The 19,047-nt window shown below is 41.1% G+C and overlaps 1 protein-coding gene and 1 long non-coding RNA gene across 4 annotated transcripts in view; both read right to left on the reverse strand.

Moving 5' to 3' along the window:
- ARHGAP10 (Rho GTPase activating protein 10) overlaps positions 1–19,047 on the reverse strand; it is a 209,350-nt gene that overhangs the window by 65,024 nt on the left and 125,279 nt on the right. For 2 of the 3 annotated variants that reach the window (XM_067551928.1, XM_067551931.1), the window contains 4 exons: positions 17,993–18,080; positions 15,919–15,977; positions 14,081–14,186; positions 13,299–13,458 (listed from right to left, as the gene is read on the reverse strand). In XM_067551928.1, the coding sequence (XP_067408029.1) occupies positions 13,299–13,458; positions 14,081–14,186; positions 15,919–15,977; positions 17,993–18,080 (413 nt within the window). Of the gene's footprint in view, positions 1–1,802; positions 2,014–13,298; positions 13,459–14,080; positions 14,187–15,918; positions 15,978–17,992; positions 18,081–19,047 lie in introns of those variants that run through there. The other variant, XM_067551929.1, reaches the window with a different exon arrangement.
- On the reverse strand, positions 209–1,228 carry LOC137155546 (uncharacterized). Its single transcript, XR_010920508.1, has 3 exons — positions 1,198–1,228; positions 1,009–1,083; positions 209–919 (listed from the first exon to the last, which is right to left on the reverse strand). It is a non-coding gene; the product is annotated as an uncharacterized lncRNA (long non-coding RNA).

Genomic DNA, 19,047 nt, shown 5'->3' on the forward strand with positions numbered 1-19,047 from the left:
AAGCCCCCAATTCAGCAGGGTATTTCACAATTTTTGAGTCAGTCATGAATTGTATATAGAGCTGCAGGTTCTCTGCTATACTGGGATACCGATCTAGTATCTTTGGTCTCAGACAGAGATAATTAAATGAACTTCAGTATGTTTACCAAGAGCCACTTTAGAAAAAGATCTGAACATCAGGACATCTCACTTCTCTGGACCACTGGGGCAGTGAAGATTCACTGGAATGGAAACAGTAAGTAGAAAAGCTAGGTGAGATGAAAAGGAGGGAGGAGAACATGGAGGAATTTGGCCATAAGGTTGTGGAGAAAGATAACCTTAAAGAAAAGTTCTGCGATCCTAAAGTTGTCCCTGGCTTATGTGATGAGGCAAAAACCCCCCATTCTCATAGTATTCATCACATGGAATAAGCGGGAAATTCAGCCCTGTGTATACCAGCAAGAATCACAATACTGTAATTTGACATCTAATCCCATTTACAGGATGCTGGAACTGTAAGGTTCACTTCGGGTCCTGGACTGATGGCTCTCTGCCACAAGGATAATGATCTCTGTTACAATATTATATTTGGAGTATAGCACTCCTCAAGACATTCAGTGCAATAACAACACAAGCTTTTATCTAATTATTTCCCTTCAACACATGGGTGCACTACAGCTGGTAAATAAAGGAAAAAAGACACATACATTTCAAGTGATCTTTATTGAACAATAGCTCTCCACCTGGCCCAAGTGTGCTGCTCTGCCCTTGTGCCTACATGCCCACTGCTCTTCCCCATCTTTCCACTTTATAGCCTAAGAATATGCTACACAGTAAATAGTACTGCAGCACGACCTCATCATCCTCACAAGTTCTTCTTTGTTGGTTTAGGGGTTTTTTTGGACACTGTGATAAGCTAGCTGGGTCTTGTCCCAGCTACCTGTACAAAAACAAAAAACACTTATTAAAAACATACCAATGCTCAAGATAAAAGGCAAATTTCATTACTGGTTCACAATATCAACTTACTCTGCTGGAATCTACACCCAGTTCATCCCTTGAGGCAACGAAGACAGTGGTTGTGACATTCTTTGGGTCATTTTTCTGCAGTGTAAAGCAAGAAAGCATGCACGGTAAGTCAATGCTCTAGTGTAGACAGATGATCAAAAGCACTTTAGAACATGAAAGATGAAATATATGGAGAATAATGCTATGTACCTTTGATAAATATTTCCACAGAAAAGACAACTCAACCTCCCAAAGTAATCTTCTAGACACAATCATGTTTCGTAATTCTAACAATGAGAAAAAAATTCAATATTACAATCTTCTAAGCATTATTTACTAGGTAAAACTTTGCTATAGAAATGATAGTATTGTACGACTAATGTAAAAGATTAACAGTTAGCAGGACATATCAAAACATTTATTTTAAAAACGTCTCTTCACCAGTGTTATCATCACTCTATTAGAGTACTAAAACTAAATTTTTTTCAAGTAACTTTTTCATAATATATACTTCTTATTTTTTACATTTCATTCAGTTTGGACGACAATAGGTCAATCAGTTTCACTTTTTTCTTTGTTTCCATTACTGGCACTTATTCCCACAATTTGATGTGTGTTATGAACATTATAGGGAAATATTTGTATCCAAACCAAAACTGTTTTCATTATAATATGGTTAATTTGATTAAAACAGTTCTATTAATATTAATTCTGTACAACTTTAAAAAGAGGTTTTGCACCAAAACTTGAATTAGATTACTTCCAATAAAATTTAGCAAAAATTTAATTGCAATTGTAAAGTTGCTTACCTTCCCAGGGTCACTCCTGTGCTGCTCCAGATATAGGTAGGCCAGCCTTGCTAACATACAGTCCAACAGCTCACCCACACTTGGTACTGCAACAATAGTGTTTTTCTGTGCATTGGCTTCCATGGGATTGCACAGCAAATGTGCAGCTCTGGACTCTGATGCTTGAATCCCATTGCAACCCACTGTATGTGCTATAGAGTATTCATAATTCTTAAGTCTGAAAAAAAATTCTGATCAATGCAATCAAGTGGACTGCCTAAAAAGTCAATGGGTAAAAAAAATCAGAACTAGAGTGAAATAGGAACCATCATTGTCCAATATAGCCTATAGGTACAGGTATTAGCTAGATTAGGCATAGGTATAAGTAAAGGCAATGAGCCTACAAGCCTCAAGGCTAGTAAGACAACAACCTAGCTAAACTAACCAAGGAATAAAGCCCAAAAAATCTTAGCAGAAGTAGCTAACCAAGAGTAACCTAGATGATAAGATGTCACCAGACAGAATGCTGAATGACTAAACTGCTGGTAGGTAACCATAAGATACTAGCTAATACCAGCTTGGAACATTTTAAATTAGTTACATCAACCAATGTTTGACCACCAGAGTGCCATGGTAACTAACTGATGCATATGCTAATAAACTTGAGGCGAAACGATTAATGACTTCTGGGAGAAGGGCACCTCAATGTGAGTTACGGTGAGGAACTATAAATAAGGAAAAGGGGCTGAAAACCCCCACTGAATATGCATTAGGCATAGTGGTATCAGAATAACACATTAAAAAAAAGATGTATCCCAGCCTATGTGCCTAAATGCCAGGATAACAACCATTGGTGATGGTGGTGATGATGATGAGGAGGAGGAGGATCATGACTAACATTTTAGGTTGTTCTGAAGGGATGGTGAGAGTACATGGATGTTCAGATGTATTGTATTATCTCTGTCTGTGTTGCTGGGTTAAGATTTTTTGTGACTTTGCTAACTATATTCATAAAACTATTATAAATATAGTAAAAATTCCTACATGTGAGTGTTGCAACCTTGCACATGGGGGTTCCCAACTGAACAATAATTTTAATAAAACTGGGCCAGATATTGAAACAAGAACCTAACAAACTTCAGAATGTTAACTGAGAATTCTTAAGCATGCAATATAATTAATATACAATCAATAGATCAGGCAATACCGAGAGCACTGTATTTCAGGGACAGTCCATGGAGCTCTGAAAAGGAAGTTCCCACATATTTTTGTCTTCAGTACAGATTCAATAAAGAGAATCTGTCTCAGCAGCCTGGCCGCTTGTATTCAGATGGAGCACTACTTGTTGGGCTTGTGGAGTCCATAGGTCTCAACACCACACTAAAAATGGAACATCTGTTGTCTGTTCCTCTTAATACAACGTCCTTGAGCTCCTGACAAGTTGCCAAAAGGGCTATCAGTTGGGCACAATTTCAGTGCCACCTGATGGTGTCAGTATACTCTGACACCATTCAATTGGCCTGCCTTCCTCCTTGAAATATGTGGCTCATATTTGTACTATAATGCAGAAACTATACATAGACTCTAAAACAAGAGATTGCTGTCTAGCAGGCCAGCTGTGGAAGGGGGAAAAAATTCAAGGTTAAAACTTATGTCCTTTGATCACTTGCAAGTTATGAGTTTGCTGACTAAGCCTTTTCTAAAAGTAGCATTCCTAGTGCAAAAACTGCAGCTTCCTGTCTCCTAATCTCATTCCACATTTTAACAATTCATGACATGAATGCTCCTGATAGCAATGAACAGACTGCATTAAGCCACTAAATTTTGTTGATATTCTTTGAAGGGTGGAGGAGAGAGAGTTAACAGATATGCCATGATTGAAATAGCCACACATCTGGCCATGGTGTGAGCAGAAATCCACCTTCTCGTTACTGTACTTTACTACTAGTAAAACTTGCATCAATGAGAATTTAAAAAAAAAAAAGAAAGGTGTCTCCCTTTAAACATAGCCATGTATTGATGGCTCTGCATGGCATGTTTACTTATGAGAGATTCAAAGGAACAATTAATGCCTTTAAACAAGAGGGTGAATTACTCAACATAATCCTATTTCACAGCTTTCCCAAATACAACATACATATTTAGTTACTAAAAGAGCAAATAAAGAATTCAGGAAGAAAGTGTGCATGTCTCTTCCTTGGCAAAGGGAAGAAGAGGCAGCTGCAAAGATAAAAGGGAATGTTATAAAACTCAGCTAGGATATAGCCAAAGAACAGCTTCACCAAACCTAACTAGACAATTCCCTCATTTTATCTTTAGCAATGAGAGAGTATGCTCAGATCTGGATTTCTCCAAAATGAAACACAGGCATCTGTGAAACATTATGCATAGAGAATACAGGCAGCATTCAATCTGTCAACTGAAGTTTTAGTTGTATGAAATATGGGAATGAAATGGTTTAAAGCATGATCTTTGAGAGTGGTGCCAAACCCTGGACAATAAAAGGAATTATATGCAACAGGTCTTGACTAGAATAGTAAGAATCCTGCTAATATTTTTCATTCCATGCCACAATAAGGAATTGTATCTTTAATCCAGTTTGTAGTTTGCAACTACAGAAATCCTTTATAACAAACATACCTTGTACTCCCTAGTCTGTTTGTTATACCCATCTCTTGTTTTATGTTTAGCTCAGAAGTGCTTTGGGGCAGGGATCATGTTTTAATTAAGTTTTGTATAACACCTAATGCAACAGGTAGACTCATGACAGCTGGCATGACCACAATACAAATAAACTGTTGCCATCAAAGGAATACACATTGGCTGCACTATGCAGGAAATGCTGCTAAAATGGCTCACACACAACATGATTCTAAAGACATCTTCAATATGGCAAAAGTTGGTTAGAATTCATGAACCACGTAGGTAAAAACACTGGTCCAAATTATGTACTCACACCTGCTTATCTGAGACTGGACAAACTGTAATTTAGATCAGTTTAGACAACAGAGAGCAACAAGATGGAATTTTGTAAATTCTGTACTTCGTTTACGAAGGGAAGCTGCAGCAGAGGATAATTCCAGGTCATGCTCGGTCTATGGAAGGGTTTAACTTTTTTTTCACATCTTCAAGAATGCTGTGATGACATTTTTCTTATAAAGTATTTTGTAACATATTCCTGACTTGGGGTTTCCTTTTATTACCAAATACATTTAGCAGTGTTCCTTCTGGAGCCCTCCAAAGTGACCTCCTTAAGCTAAACACATGCACGTCAGTACCTTTACAAGCCTTGCCATCCAGCCCCAAAGAGAGCGTGAGTCAACTGCATTCCACTTAATATTCTCATTTCTGTTTGCCTGGCTAGGAATTTTGTCAATGCTGCATTCTGTTCAAAAAGAACAGAAGTCTACTCCATTTGGAAATTTTACATGGAGTTGAAGGAAGTATTCCACAGAAACCTGTTTTATGTGAAAGCAAAGAAAGAAGAATTGTCCACATGCATGCAATGCATCTGTGCATGGATGTATTTGTAGTCAATGTTTTGGCAGGCTGCTTTCCAACCTTGAGACTTTTTTTTTTTTTTTTTTTTAATAAAAACACTGGTGTGATGATTTACACAATTTTTGTTTTCTTGGAGCCATGTACTATAATACCCTGGATCCATACTCAATTCCTTTTGATGTCAACAGGAGTTGCACTCTTGGGTCAAGATCAGACATACAGACTTCTCTCTACTATAAGTTACTCTTTAAAACTTTCAAAATAGAAGATTTTAAAAAAATGCACTGATTTTTTTTTGCAATGAATTGCAACATCATGAGGATCTCTGGATCTCTTGGGAGACTGCCTTCTACCTGGGTCCTGAAGTACAAATACACTCTAGTGGGACCCTTCTTCACAGGATGGAGAATGGGCTTAAAAAACCCAGCCACTCCCTGCCAGGCCTAAAGTAGAGCGTCTCCTTGCTAAGTTGCCCTCAACCAGGGTACAGCATGGACTTTTTTTTTTTTTTTTTTTTTTGCTTTTCAGTCTTGGTTCAGCAAAAAATGTAAGCATACGCCACATGTCATTGATTACGTGCTTAACACTAAGCATAAGCTTAGCCACTTTGATGGAGTGTTATTGTAAAACCTTGCCTCACCGGAAGCAGGGCACATGAACACATGCCAGGGCAAGACGCATTCAGAGTACGCTGTTTCAAGAGGCTCTGCCATGTTTTCTTCTAGGTCTTGGTTCACCATCCCAGTCTTCATGGCAGAGGGGACTTGGAGTGGTACATCAAGTTCTCCAACACTGAGACAGGACCGTGAAGTCTAAAGTTCCCTTCTCCTTTGAGGATCCGCTTCCCCACTCCTCCTTGAAGATTGGTGAGGGAGGAAAGCCTTGTCTTCAGAGATGGCTTTGTCACCCTGTCCTAGAGGTTCTTGAGCACTCTGCAGCAATTTCAACAGAATTATAAGTGTTGCTAAGCACGCTGCTTTGTAGCGACACCTGACTAACTCTGCAATCTTGAGCACACCTTCACATCCCTGCCTCGGTTTTCCCATCTGTAAGAAGGAGATAATATTTCCCTGACCTCTCACAAGAACATTGCACGGATTACTGTCTGTAAAGTACTTTTTAAGACAAAAGAATACTAAGTTTTATCATAGAAAGTAACTATTAACTTGACAGATAAAAATATTAAAATACTACTCTATATTAAACTACCTTTTAATTTTAAAATACAAATACTGTGCCATGTCTACTTTAAAGCTAAATGATGAAAGTATATTCAAATATTGGTACTTCTGGGTTCCCCATATGAACAGACTTGAAACAAGGTGCTGTGGCCTTCCTCGGAGCCTGGGCCCAAGGAAGGGTCACTCTGCCCCCACTGGACAGAACCAGGCCCTGCAGGCCAAGCCACCCGGAAGCAGAGGGGTGGAGCCAGGGCCAAGGTGGGAAGTATAAAAGGCAGGCCCAGCCGCTCAGTCAGGAGGAAGCTGCTGTTGGAGGCAGACATGTCTTCCCAGAGGCTGTTGTCTAGGCCTAACCCAGGCCGGTGGCTGTTTGGCGCAGCCGCCCCGCCGACCGGAGCCTCCAAAGCTTGCCCAGATTGCCGGGCCCGAGTGACTGGGTAGGGCCGCTGGGCCCGAGTGACTGGGAGCAGCTACCCGAGCCTGCTGGGTGGAATAAACCTCCTGAGGCTGGCCCTGACCTGGAGGAGCTGCCTGGTGGGGAGGACCCACCAGCATGGACTGAAACTTGTGGACCGGAGGAACCCCTGCAGCCCTGTGACCTGGAGGAGCTACCCTCCGCAGACGACTCTGAGGAATTTCCGGACCTGCCGCCAGTCAATGGTGAGGGACTCGCTGGATGGCTGCTCACCGCCTCCCCCAGCGACCCAGAGGGAGCTATGTGGTTGCAGGTACCCGGGGATTGGGTGGGAAGAAGTGGCCCAGGGACAGCCAACTAGCAAGTGGCTGAGTCAGGGGCTAAACCCCATCAGCAGGTTGTGGCTGGAGCCCTGCTGACTCAGCCCTGGTCCACACTCACCTGGCGATTTGGCAGCAGTCAACGGGAGTTACGCAAACTACGCGGAGTAGGTTGCATAACTCACGTCGACAGCTGTGCTTCCCTTCTGCGCGCTGTCTACACTGCGCTGCGCCGACGGGAACAGTGTTCCCGTCGACGCCGCGCTTCTCTACTTGAAGGAGTGGTTTACTCGAGTTGACTTCCTGATCGATTGAGCGGGTCTACACTGAACGCTCAATCGATCTGGAAAGATCAATCTGGTGGCGGTGAATTTGCTGCCGTCAGTATAGATATGGCCTCAGTGGCAAATGGCATTGCTATTGATAGGGCCCTGGGCTGGGACGCCCATAACCCTTTCCATAACCACCCCAGGAGTGCTTGGCGTCCTCCACACTGCTGGTCAGAGGTCCCCGAGCTCTGCCAGTCCCGCCTGACTGTAAGGCCGGAGGCTATAAACCACTAGACCTGCTCCGCCCCCTTGAGGGCCGGGGGCTATTGATTGCCACACCAGCCCTGCCCAGCTTGAAGGCTGGGGCTGCAACCTGCTTACATACCCTGCCTGCTTGAGGGCTGGGGGCTAGATGCCTTCACCAGCCCTGCCCAGCTTGAGGGCTGAGGACTGTCGACTGTACCTGCCCCTCCTACTTGAGGGCTGGGAACACCAGACTACTCACCACCACCTCCCGCCCTGTTTGAGGGCCGGGGGCCATAGGACCTTGGTATTTTCCAGTCCCGCTTGCAAGCTGGGGGCTGCCTGCCCTGCCCTGTCTGAGGCTCGGGGACAATAGACTACTGGCCCACCCCGCCTGTTGGAAGGCCGGGGAGTCGCAGACCCAATACCAGCCCTGCCCTACGTGAGGACCAGGGGGCTATAGACTGCTGGGGAAGCCCACCCTACCTGGGGTCAGGGCTACAGACTCCTAGATAGGGAGCTTATTCCCCTCGACAAAGGTGCTGTGGGGCCTTCCTTGGAGTCTGGGCCCGAGGAAGGGTCGCGACGCTGCTGGCTGGACCGTGCCACCAGCCTACAAGACTATAACAGCACATATAAAGATACATTTTAAGCTATATAAAATCCAGATAATTACCCTTAACATTTATAAAGCTGAAGAAGGAAAAAAGGAAGAATACATTCTTCAGACAGCAATTAACACAGCTTTTAAAAATGAACATTTCTGGATGTTTTTTGCCTATATATTTTAATTTTCTAAATTTTCTGGAGAATTCTCACTCTTTCTTTACTCCTCTTCGATCTTTTTATTTAGTAGACTCTGGTTTCCTTCTTTCCTTGTCTGGTCTCTCTCTCCTCTTGAGTTTTTTTTTTTTTTCTTTGAAATCTTCATTTTCTTCTGTTTTTGCCAGTTCTTCTTACTATTCCTTTCTCTCTTCATCTTTCCCCCATATTTAGACTTATCTATTTTCTTCCAACTGAGACTTTTCTCTTTTCCAGCATTTTTCCCCTGTAGTATTTTCTTTTTCAGTCTTTTTTTTCCCCAGATTTTTTTTTCCTTTGAAATGAAAGCTTTTGGGGGGGGGGGCGGGGGAACCAAAATGCTCCATATTAAGGTATGCCTGAATGGCACACAACTAACCCTCTTGAATGGTGACGGTTACATTAATATCAATGGACTATCTTTCCAGCGACGGGCCTAAACTAAACATTATACAGTAGAACCTGAAAGATACGAACACGCCAGGAATGGAGGTTGTTTGTAACTCTGAAATGTTCGTAACTCTGAACAAATCATAATGGTACAGTACCCTGCAGTCAGTGTCTTCCAGCTGAGGCTGGGAGAAATCTCTGCAAAGGTGGCATGTGGTAACATTTGCAAGCAGCTCCCTGCCCTATTGCTGTTTCTTGCCTTTGGGCTGAACTGGTGGTATGCCTGCCCTGCACCCTTGGCACTACAAGCTCCAGCCCTCAGCTGCCTCTCCCTGTATTGCAAGGTTGGCATGCAGAGCAGAAACAGCCCAGGGTCTGCGCTGTTCCTGTCAGCCACCAGAACACAGCTGACTCCCACTCCAGCTCCAGGCCAGGCTTTGGCTGCAACCTTCTGTTCCTCACAGCATCAGCAGGGAGCTTTCTTTCCCAGGCTTGAGGGGAGGGGGGCGGGGGGCGGTGGTGTGTGTGTGAAAACAGCTTCCCCCTCCCAGTGGGGTGGGAGGGGGTGAGAGCACCCGTGGCTGACAGGAACAGTGCAGACCCTGGGCTGTTTCTGCTCTGCACGCCAACCTTGCAATACAGGCACAGTATCTGTTTCCCCCACACCTCCTCCCTCCACTACTGACGATTGCTTGCTTCTGGTTTCACAGGGTATTTGGTTGACCGGTCAGTTTGTAACTCTGGTGTTCATATCTTTGATGTTCTACTGAACTGCTCTGTGACAAGGATGTGTACTGTCTTCATTTTGCCAGGCAATGCAAGAACAGTCCACCTGAATGCAGGTTCATACAAGCCCAATGGCACTCAGCAGCTGAGACCATTAGGGCAGCTACTGCCAGGAACAGCTGGCCAGCACAGCATCTGGGGAAAGTTAAATAGTCGTCTTTAAGCCCCCAAGAGAAATAAAAGGAGACACATCAAGGCCTCTTTCATCAAAGGTGGGTTATTATGATGTTACTACAGTAGTAACATGTTTACTACAGTAGTACCTAAGGACCAACCAAGAGCAGCATCTCAATGTAAGGCAAGGCACCGTGGAGATGGTTCTTGCCTCAAAGAACTTACGAGTTAAACAGACAAAACAGACACACCGTGGGATACAGAGGTATGTGTAACACATAAGCAGAGTGAGCAATGTGATGACGGCAAACGTCAGGTTAGCTCCATGATTTGGGGGGGGTGGGTTATTTAGGAGGGAATCAGCTACAAGGAAATAAGCATGAAGGGAGAGGGGACACTAAAGGGGAAGAGTATTGGGGAGGGGACAGGGCAAGGAAGAAGAGGGTTAGAAATGTACGTGTGCTGTGAAGTTGAGGTGAAGCGATTGTGAGGGAGGGGGAGAGAAAGGAGCAAACAGGCAATCAGCACAGAGCAAAGAAAGTCCAGATAAAGTTCTGAATATCTGAAGGTCCCTGCCTTGGCTGCTTCTGCCCAGCTGCAATCTGGGGTAGATGCCAGTGTATCAGAGGTAGAGTGTACCCTAATACATCCATTTACACATGACAAATATGAATACTGAATTCATCTTTCCTTAGTCCCTATTCACCCCCTTGTATCCTGAATCTGACTGATTCTAATGCCGGCTACTGATCCCTCAGGTTTCTGTAGCTGCATTGCTTCCACAGTCGTCATACTGGCCTACTTTAATTTGCTACAACCACTACTACAAAGCTACGATAATTGGCTTGCCACAACCACTTGGAAATACATATAAGGGCTGTAAACAAGGTGAAAGCTGCACTGATTGTTTTCTAGCTAGCAGAAAATAATGTACTTATCAACAAAGCTTCAAAAATAGCTTCTGGATTAAGCAAGATATTCTTATTCCAGGGCAAGACCCTGAGCCAGTCTTCTCCACACATAAATTGCATAAAAGTTCTCTAATTAGGATTCAGCCGAGTGATGATGGCTGTGTTACCGCACCATTATTTCAAAGCTAGTAACCTAACTAATTATTTCTCTTACTAAAAATGAGTTGTTGAGTTCAACAAATCTGTCCACACAGCAGTGCTTAGAGAACATTGATGTTTAATGACAGCTTGATGGCATCATAAAAGGTAGCGCAGTTTTATCATTGTTCACTGACTAAAACCTACTGAACCAATTGAATTTGGACTAGAAAAAAAATACTGAACCAGCTGGTTCAACATTCACTTTTGAAGTTGTTTTGTTTTTAAATACTGAATTGATTTTGATGCCAATGAAAGTAGGGGTTTCTCTATAGTGTGCTAGAGGCAAGTATTTTGAAGGCAGGAGCCGGGTAAGTGTTACTTCAAACTTCTTAGTGCACCTCAGTCTTGACCCCACATAACTCCTCCTATCCCCAATTTTAGATTTTCTAAAGCAGAAGCTGCTAATCACTAGCAAGGACAAAGATTTACAGCTGAATGAAATGGCACATCTCTACATGTTTAACAGACCAGGATTATACCCACAGCTGGCAGACTGTCTCTTGGGATTTTATCAAGGTTAGAAATAAAATAAAAATAATGCAAGTCTCTTAGAAAAGTCTGACACATATGGAAGTTTTGTTATTAAGAACAGTATGCAAAAATGAGCACCTTCCTGCTAATAAACCTGTTTGCCAATACTGGCAACTACTTGTTGTGACCCAGGAAAAGAAGATTCGTTTTTAAAAGAAAGTGTATTTAGTCTGACTATGTAATGGCTGAGAGACACCTACAGGTGTCTGCTGGCTATCACACACTGAGCTTACGTTCCACCCAACCTTGGAGATTCCCATCAGTCTGGGCGGCGGCAGCTCTGAGACAGTGAAGGGTCAGTAGGATAGGCAGACCTTTGCTGGCAAGGTTAATGGTAGCAACTAATAGCCCTTTTAGAAAAAAATATACATTATAAGGAGGCATAAAAGTTTGAGTTGTGTGAGCTGATGCAGTATCAGTGTGATGTACTTTCCATTCACCCCGTCTCTGCTACACTTGTTTTCACAGGGAACAAGAAAAATCATTACAACTGCTGGTTCAAACATTCAACCAGTGTCCAGTTTCTAAAGAAATATAAGTAGCTGAGCTGGCAAATAGCCAGCCTCGTGTTATGCTTGCAAACTGTATGTTGTTTAGGGAATCTGGATAATTGGGAATTAAATTGATTGCCTGTATGGGAATTTAATTAAATTGCCTGTATGGCAAACCAGCACCTTTTTCAGGATGCCTTTTTATTCTTGGTCTCCAGAACCCAGGCCATAAGTTAATATATATCTATCTAGTTGTTACAGTTGCTGAGAGAGCTTCAAAAACATGAACAGACTGTTATATTTGGTTTTCTTTGCAGAACCTGAAACAATTGTTCCGAGCAGTGCAGACTGCCCCATTCATCTTAATGGAGATTAACTCAGGTAACTAATGATGTTGACATTTCAAGTATTAACTATTTCACTGCTCAAAGTATGTAAGAAAGTAGAGAGAAGATCATATTATTCATTTCTGCACAATCGACTGTGACAGCTCATTTTGACAACATGAACGGGCAGGCTTGGGAGATGCCACCTCTTTCTCCCAGCCACTCCAATCAAAAAGGAATTATATCCAGTGGAATCCAACAGAGTCACGCAGACATCTGAGGCCTCACAAAAGGAAGGTTAAATTCCAGGTGCCAAGTTGGGCCCACGAGATTCACTATGGGGAAGTCAAGCACGGGATGCCTAGTAGAACCCATGGGTGGGTGTAGACTGCAATAAGGGGAGCCAAGAGAGCATGCATAATGATGATATTTTGAATATCTGCTTTGAACAGCATCTCTTTTGGGTGGGGCACTTTAACTGGCAGCAACATCTTCCATAGTAACTGTTACATTAGAGAGCAAAGACTTGAGAAAATGAAAACATACTGTCCAATTTTTAAATAAGAATATTATCAATACCTAGCTCTCAAACAGTGCTTTCCTTCAAAGTGCTTTACTATATGAGCTCCGTTTTACAGCTGAGGAAAACAGGCACAGAAAGGTTAAGTGGTATTACCAAGATCAGACTAAATTAATGGCACAGCTGAAAACAGCACAATGTTTCTCACTTTCAGTCTGGTGTCATATCCACTGGATGGAAGGAGCCCCTTTCTCGGTGCATGTGCAAATATTCATGAAAACTCATGAATATGCAACTAGCACAGATGTATGTGCATTCTGAGTAAATATGTATCTAAATGTGCTTGATGTGTATGTCAATAGGTCAATTTACATACACACAAGTGATAATTATGGGGGCAATGGGACATGTGAAAAATCTGTATGTACATATGTAAAATCATATGCCCATAAGATGCAATGTTTACTTCATGCTACATTTTATGCATAGTAATAATGCTATCAAACACCACACATAGTCTTACCTTCTCGTGGTTTTCTATAAGGATTTCCACCACAATATTCTGAAACTTTAGGTCCATAATAGCTGCCACAGTTTCTTCCTGAGGCCTCATTAAGGTTGGTCCAAATACTACTCCTAAATTTGCTACAGTCATTAGATTTTTCTTGGCATGGTCTGAAACGCTTTTTTAAAAGAATTGAGAGAAAAAAAAAAGGAAACACATTATGAAAAGTTGCCAATACTCTTGGAAAATGCAGTATACTTTACTAATGAAAACATTGCATTTCCCTAATCCATATTTTAGAAGTTGATTTTGTGCAAAGTTTCTCCAAATAAAACCATGTTGAATTTTGGTAAGTAGGAAAGCCATTCTTCCATCTGCATTTTAAGAAGAAACAAAAGTAGTCACTTATTGAACTTAAACATGTACAATGCACTTAGCCTTGGACTTGAATAGGTGTGAAACCAACCTAATTTTGCTAACAGACCTCCAGAATTTGCAAAGAGAAAGTATACATTCAATTTCTCACTTCAATCAAATCCTCCATTGCTGGTAGCATTGCTAAGTAAATACTTATATGACTTCATTAACCGATTAGATGTCTGCCCTCTTCTCCAAAACACACAGAGCATGAGTCCAACTTCTCATCTACTTCTGTAGGTTTGGTTCCTCTTACTGTGTGTAATAGCATTACGACTAGCCTTGGCTCCAACCACAATTAATTTGGCCTATTGTAGATATAATAGAGTTTAGGAGGGGGGAAAAGGTCTCTGAAAACTAATAAAAGAAACCATAGTGCTTACTTTGCTAAATGTTTCACCAAAATGTCCAGCATCTCTTTGTTCTTCTCTGGAAGTTTATGAACCAAGAAGTGGATAGCGTTAACTCTGGACTCAGGGCTGCCACTTTCTACATAACAGAAACAAGTAACTGTATCTCAGAGATAGAAATCTTCCCCCACCCATACACACCCACCTCAAAACAAAACATTCCTAGCATACTTTGGTTTTCCTCAGAGTACTCTCTGCTGCAATTTCATACAATCCATTCCTTATTATCTACATTTTTATACCTTAGATTAGAAAGATACTTGGAAGCTTTTTAAAAAAAAATTGAATAGCTGAAATTAATATAGTATTGTTCAAGTTTCTTCCCTTTGCTGGACAAGCTTTGCTTGCTGGACAAGCTTAGCCATTGCAAATGTGGGCCTCATACAATTTTTAGTACTTGAGGATATTGTATTCTTACGCTAAGTAAACAAACATCTGGATCCTTTTTTCCCCACAGACCCTAATAAAATGTGGCGAGGGTAATACAGAAACTTGCACAGTTATATCCATAGGGAAAAGGGAACATTTTAAATCTTCTCTCATCTGTGTATGTTCTCGTTATCTATGTAAATTTCTTGAATTCTTCTATGTTCTTCACCTCAGTTATATTGTATAGTAATGAGCTTCACAGGTTAACTATGCAGTTGGTATGAAAATATTTCCTTTTACAGTTACTTTGTTGCCAGTTGTGAATTCTGTGACAAGACATCTATCTAGTTTTATCAATTCCAACCACCACAATGATGAAGTGAGCAAGCAGACATTCTTACTATACATACATACATACACACACATTTCTTTCTAAAACTTGCTCAGTAAAGTTCTCTCTCTTTCTTGAAATATAAAAGGCACTCTAACAAGCACTAGCATACTGCTGTTTTTTCCAGTCTTTAAGATAAGCCAACAAGCTAAGACAATCATCCTCAAAATTTTACTTCAGTTTCAATTCTCAGATTGCCAGAAGTGCCACACGGTGAAAAAAAAATTAGTTAAATATTTCTTGGATATTTTGCCAACATTTTTCTGATACAATTTCTACCCCTCAGACAATTCCATTTATCTTAGAAATCATGTAGCTGAACTATAGCTGCTATCTACACTCTCTAAATCTTTATTTTAACTGCCACAGTTTAATTCGGCCTGTACATTCCTTTCTTCTACGAATATACAAGGCACCTTCAGGCCATCTTGGATACAGACCTCCCAGAGATGGTACTGAAAACAAGGATTAGGTGGCAGCCACTTTTATGATCCAAGGGAGCTTGCCTTTCCCTGCCCACCCCTCCAAAACATATTGTATATCCCACTAAATTTCATTTCTTTATAAACGGCTTAAGGATGTGAAAATATTACCGTCCCAAACTACTGCAAGAAAACTGGATATATAATATTCACCATGGTACAACTGGCATAACAGGAAAAAAAAATCTAGGACCTTAAAATTACTAACTAAAAAATTCATATAAATCAAAACAGAGGGAGATGTACTAAGCCAAGCACCAACTTGTCCCATTGAGTCTATCAATACACAGTGCATTTCTGCATCTATGAACATATATACGCTTATGCCCATATAGATTTCTATATGCTGTATCTATAGATCTTGCATCTACGGCATACCCCTATGTAACTTCACATTAATATGCCCAACTCTATTTTTTAAAAGGTTCTAGTTTTTTCCTATACCTATTTATTATTTAGTCAATTGAAATGAGCAATTTATCTGAGACTACATTGTCAATGTCTGTTCCTGAGTGTTAGAACAGTGCTATTATAAGAGAATTCTGTTTGAACTCTAGTCAAATATTTACTGGCAGGAATGATGAACTCTCCATGCAACTCATACGTCATTAGGGGTTCTGGAAGACTTCTGGAAGACAAAGATGACATGTAATCACCAAATACAGTAAATTCATGTGCATATGTTTATATTTATTCTGAACAGGAAAGCCTTTCAATATACAGCAGTGTTACCTTTCCATTGGGGAGACCCCTGATGGGGGCAGTTTGCGGGATTTCTATGATAAATGTCACTTTCAGTTTGTACTGTATAAGTGCACAATCTAAGGAAAACAATATACATAAACACAAGACCCAAACTCCACCAGCTGAAATGAGGCCTCCAGAAACGGAAGGTGTTCATGCTACACTGGAGACGCCCTCTCTTTTATCAATCATAGGATAGCAACACCTGCCTTTCCACCCATGGGATTAGAATAGGAGTGTGTTTTTTCATGATATGCTGGGGGCACTACCACTCCTAACCCTAACCATGTAAGAAAAGGGTGGCAGGATCCCAGACACAGATGGGCTGTGTACAGACTGGGAAGCAGGAGGTCTGACAGCTGACCTCCCAAATAGGTGGAAATGATGAAGGAAAGAATGACGACCTGCACTGTACAATGTATTGATGGGTATTCCCAGATATTTTAAGTGACTAAAGTTGTGGCCCATTGAAACCACATCCATTGCATGATAGAGAGAGTCAGGTGATCAGATGCCTCGATTTAAAAATAAGGAAGTACAACAGAATATTTTATTACATCAGGTGCAAGGGAATATATAAAACCCTCTACGCTAGAGCTAAATGAATAATTCACCATAATCTGATTAATGTACCTACTTTTTGGTACATAGATATTAAAGAACAAATCAAGATTTCCTTTAATTAATCTGAACATAAATATTCTAAGAATTTTGTTGTAAATTTAGTCAACTATGAACTGATCAAACACAATTCTTTGTAAGTATTTTATATTTGAGTTGTGTTGCTTAGTGAGTCACAACCTGAACACAAAGGATTGTGGGATTCATCTTACAGGAAGAGAGACCTTTTCATTCATCAGACTGGTGTGTTTGAACTAAAACTGTACACTTTACTAGCATCATGTTTTTCTTGCAGTTCGCACTGGAGAGCTGATATCCATAATCAAAAACTGACTATTGATTTTGGGTGCCTCAATTTTCTGGTTTTCCAACTTTAAGATATTAAGAGATCTAATTTCCAGGAAGTGCTGAGCACCTACCATCTGCATTCTTATTTAACAACACCAACCACAGAAAAATTTCACAAATATTTTTAACTCTCTCAAGTTTACTGAGTGGATTTTATACATGTTTTTAAATTGCTGAAGAAAATACCCAGATTATATAGACTGGCAATATTATTTTATTTTATGCATATAAAAATAAATATTTTTTCTCCTTCTGGATTTCTGTAAGCTATATACTGCATGAGCCAAGGTTCACACTTCAAAACTCCTTCATCTTTTTAGTTGACTTTATTGATAACAGAAAAATTCATATTTTTCACTTAAATTTTTGAAAACAGCAGCAGTTTGAATTTGAATTTCAATTGATTTTTATCACTGAAAACCTTGCACTGTTTAGGTTTCAAGAAAAAAGGAACCTGAACAAAACAAAACAATGCTGTGTTCATATTCAACCACAACGGACACACAAAAAGTTTTATGTTCGTACATAATTCAGATACATATCTTAACAGAGGACCAGAAAACTGGTTTGGATACAGAACAGACCCAAACCTCTGAAGATGAACTTCTCTTACTTTTATTCTTGGCAACTCACAGCCAGACACTTAGGTGTTTATCCCTTCTGTAGATTTTAAGGTTGGTCAGTCATTAATCTTAATCTACTCTGTAATTATGAAGCTCCCCTTTTGCCCCCCAAAATAAATATTGTTTTAAAATATTTGAAATTATGTTTACATTTTGAAATCTGAGAACTGTAAATTTGTAGTCAGTCTCGACTTCCATCGAAACAAGTGTATAAACAAGTGACCAAAACAACCACTAAACAGCATCATCATCATCAGTCTGGGATAATTAGAGTTCACTTATGAACAGTTACCAAATGGAACCTTACCTCAGGTACTGCTTCATAGCACTAGTAATTGTCTTCACTTCCCAGTCTACAGAGTTTTCTAGATCAATTTCACTGCAGGTTTTTGCATCTAGCAAATGACCGAAAAGGAAAAAAAAAAAGTCTAAATTTGTATATACATAAAAGCTTTTATCAGACTTCAACTTATGGGAGAACATGTGTATGAAATCAGACACAGTATTATAATAATCCTAAAGGAAACTACAAAATGCAAGGTCTCTGAAAGAACAGTTACTTACCTTGTAACTGTTGTTCTTCAAGATGTGTTGCTCATGTCCATTCCCAATTTAGGTGTGTGCACGCCACATGCACCGGTGCCGGAAAACTTTTTCCCTTAGTGGTACCCATACGAGCCGGCTCTAGCACCCCCTGCAGTGGTGAGCACATGCGCCCGCATGTAGGAGCTGCTGGGTCTCCCTCCTTCTCAGTTCCTTCTTGCTGGAACTTCGACTGATGGGAAGAAGGGTGGGTATGGAATGGACATGAGCAACACATCTTGAAGAACATCAGTTACAAGATAAGTAACCGTCCTTTCTTCTTCAAATGCTTGCTCATGTCCATTCCCAATTTAGGTGACTCACCAGCAGTGTCTCCGGTGGCAGGCAGGAGTTCATGGACATGACACTTGAAGCACCGTTCTACCGAAACCAGCATCGTCCTGCACTTGCTGCGTCATGGTATAGTGGGATGCAAAGGTACGTACCAATGACCAGGTAGCTGCCCTGCAGATGTCCAGTGTGGGGATATGTGCTTGGAACGCCACAGATGATGCCTGCGCTCTCGTTGAGTGGGCTGTTAAGGATACCAGAGGCATGACTCCAGCCTGCTCATAACAGGCTCAGATGTAGGCCATGATCCACTTTGAGATTCCTTGCAAGGATACCAGCAGTCCCTTCATTCAGTCCACAATCACGATGAAGAGTTGTGTTGAGCAACTAAAAGGTTTGGTTCTGTTGATGTAAAATGCCAGAGCCCATCTCACATCAAAAGTATGCAGACGCTTCTCTTCACTGGAGTTGTGAGACTTGGTACAGAAG

This window comes from Emydura macquarii, unplaced genomic scaffold (assembly GCF_026122565.2).
Source record: "Emydura macquarii macquarii isolate MOO-44397 ecotype Brisbane River unplaced genomic scaffold, CSIRO-AGI_Emac_v2 contig_1363, whole genome shotgun sequence".
Lineage (NCBI taxonomy): Eukaryota > Metazoa > Chordata > Testudines > Chelidae > Emydura > Emydura macquarii.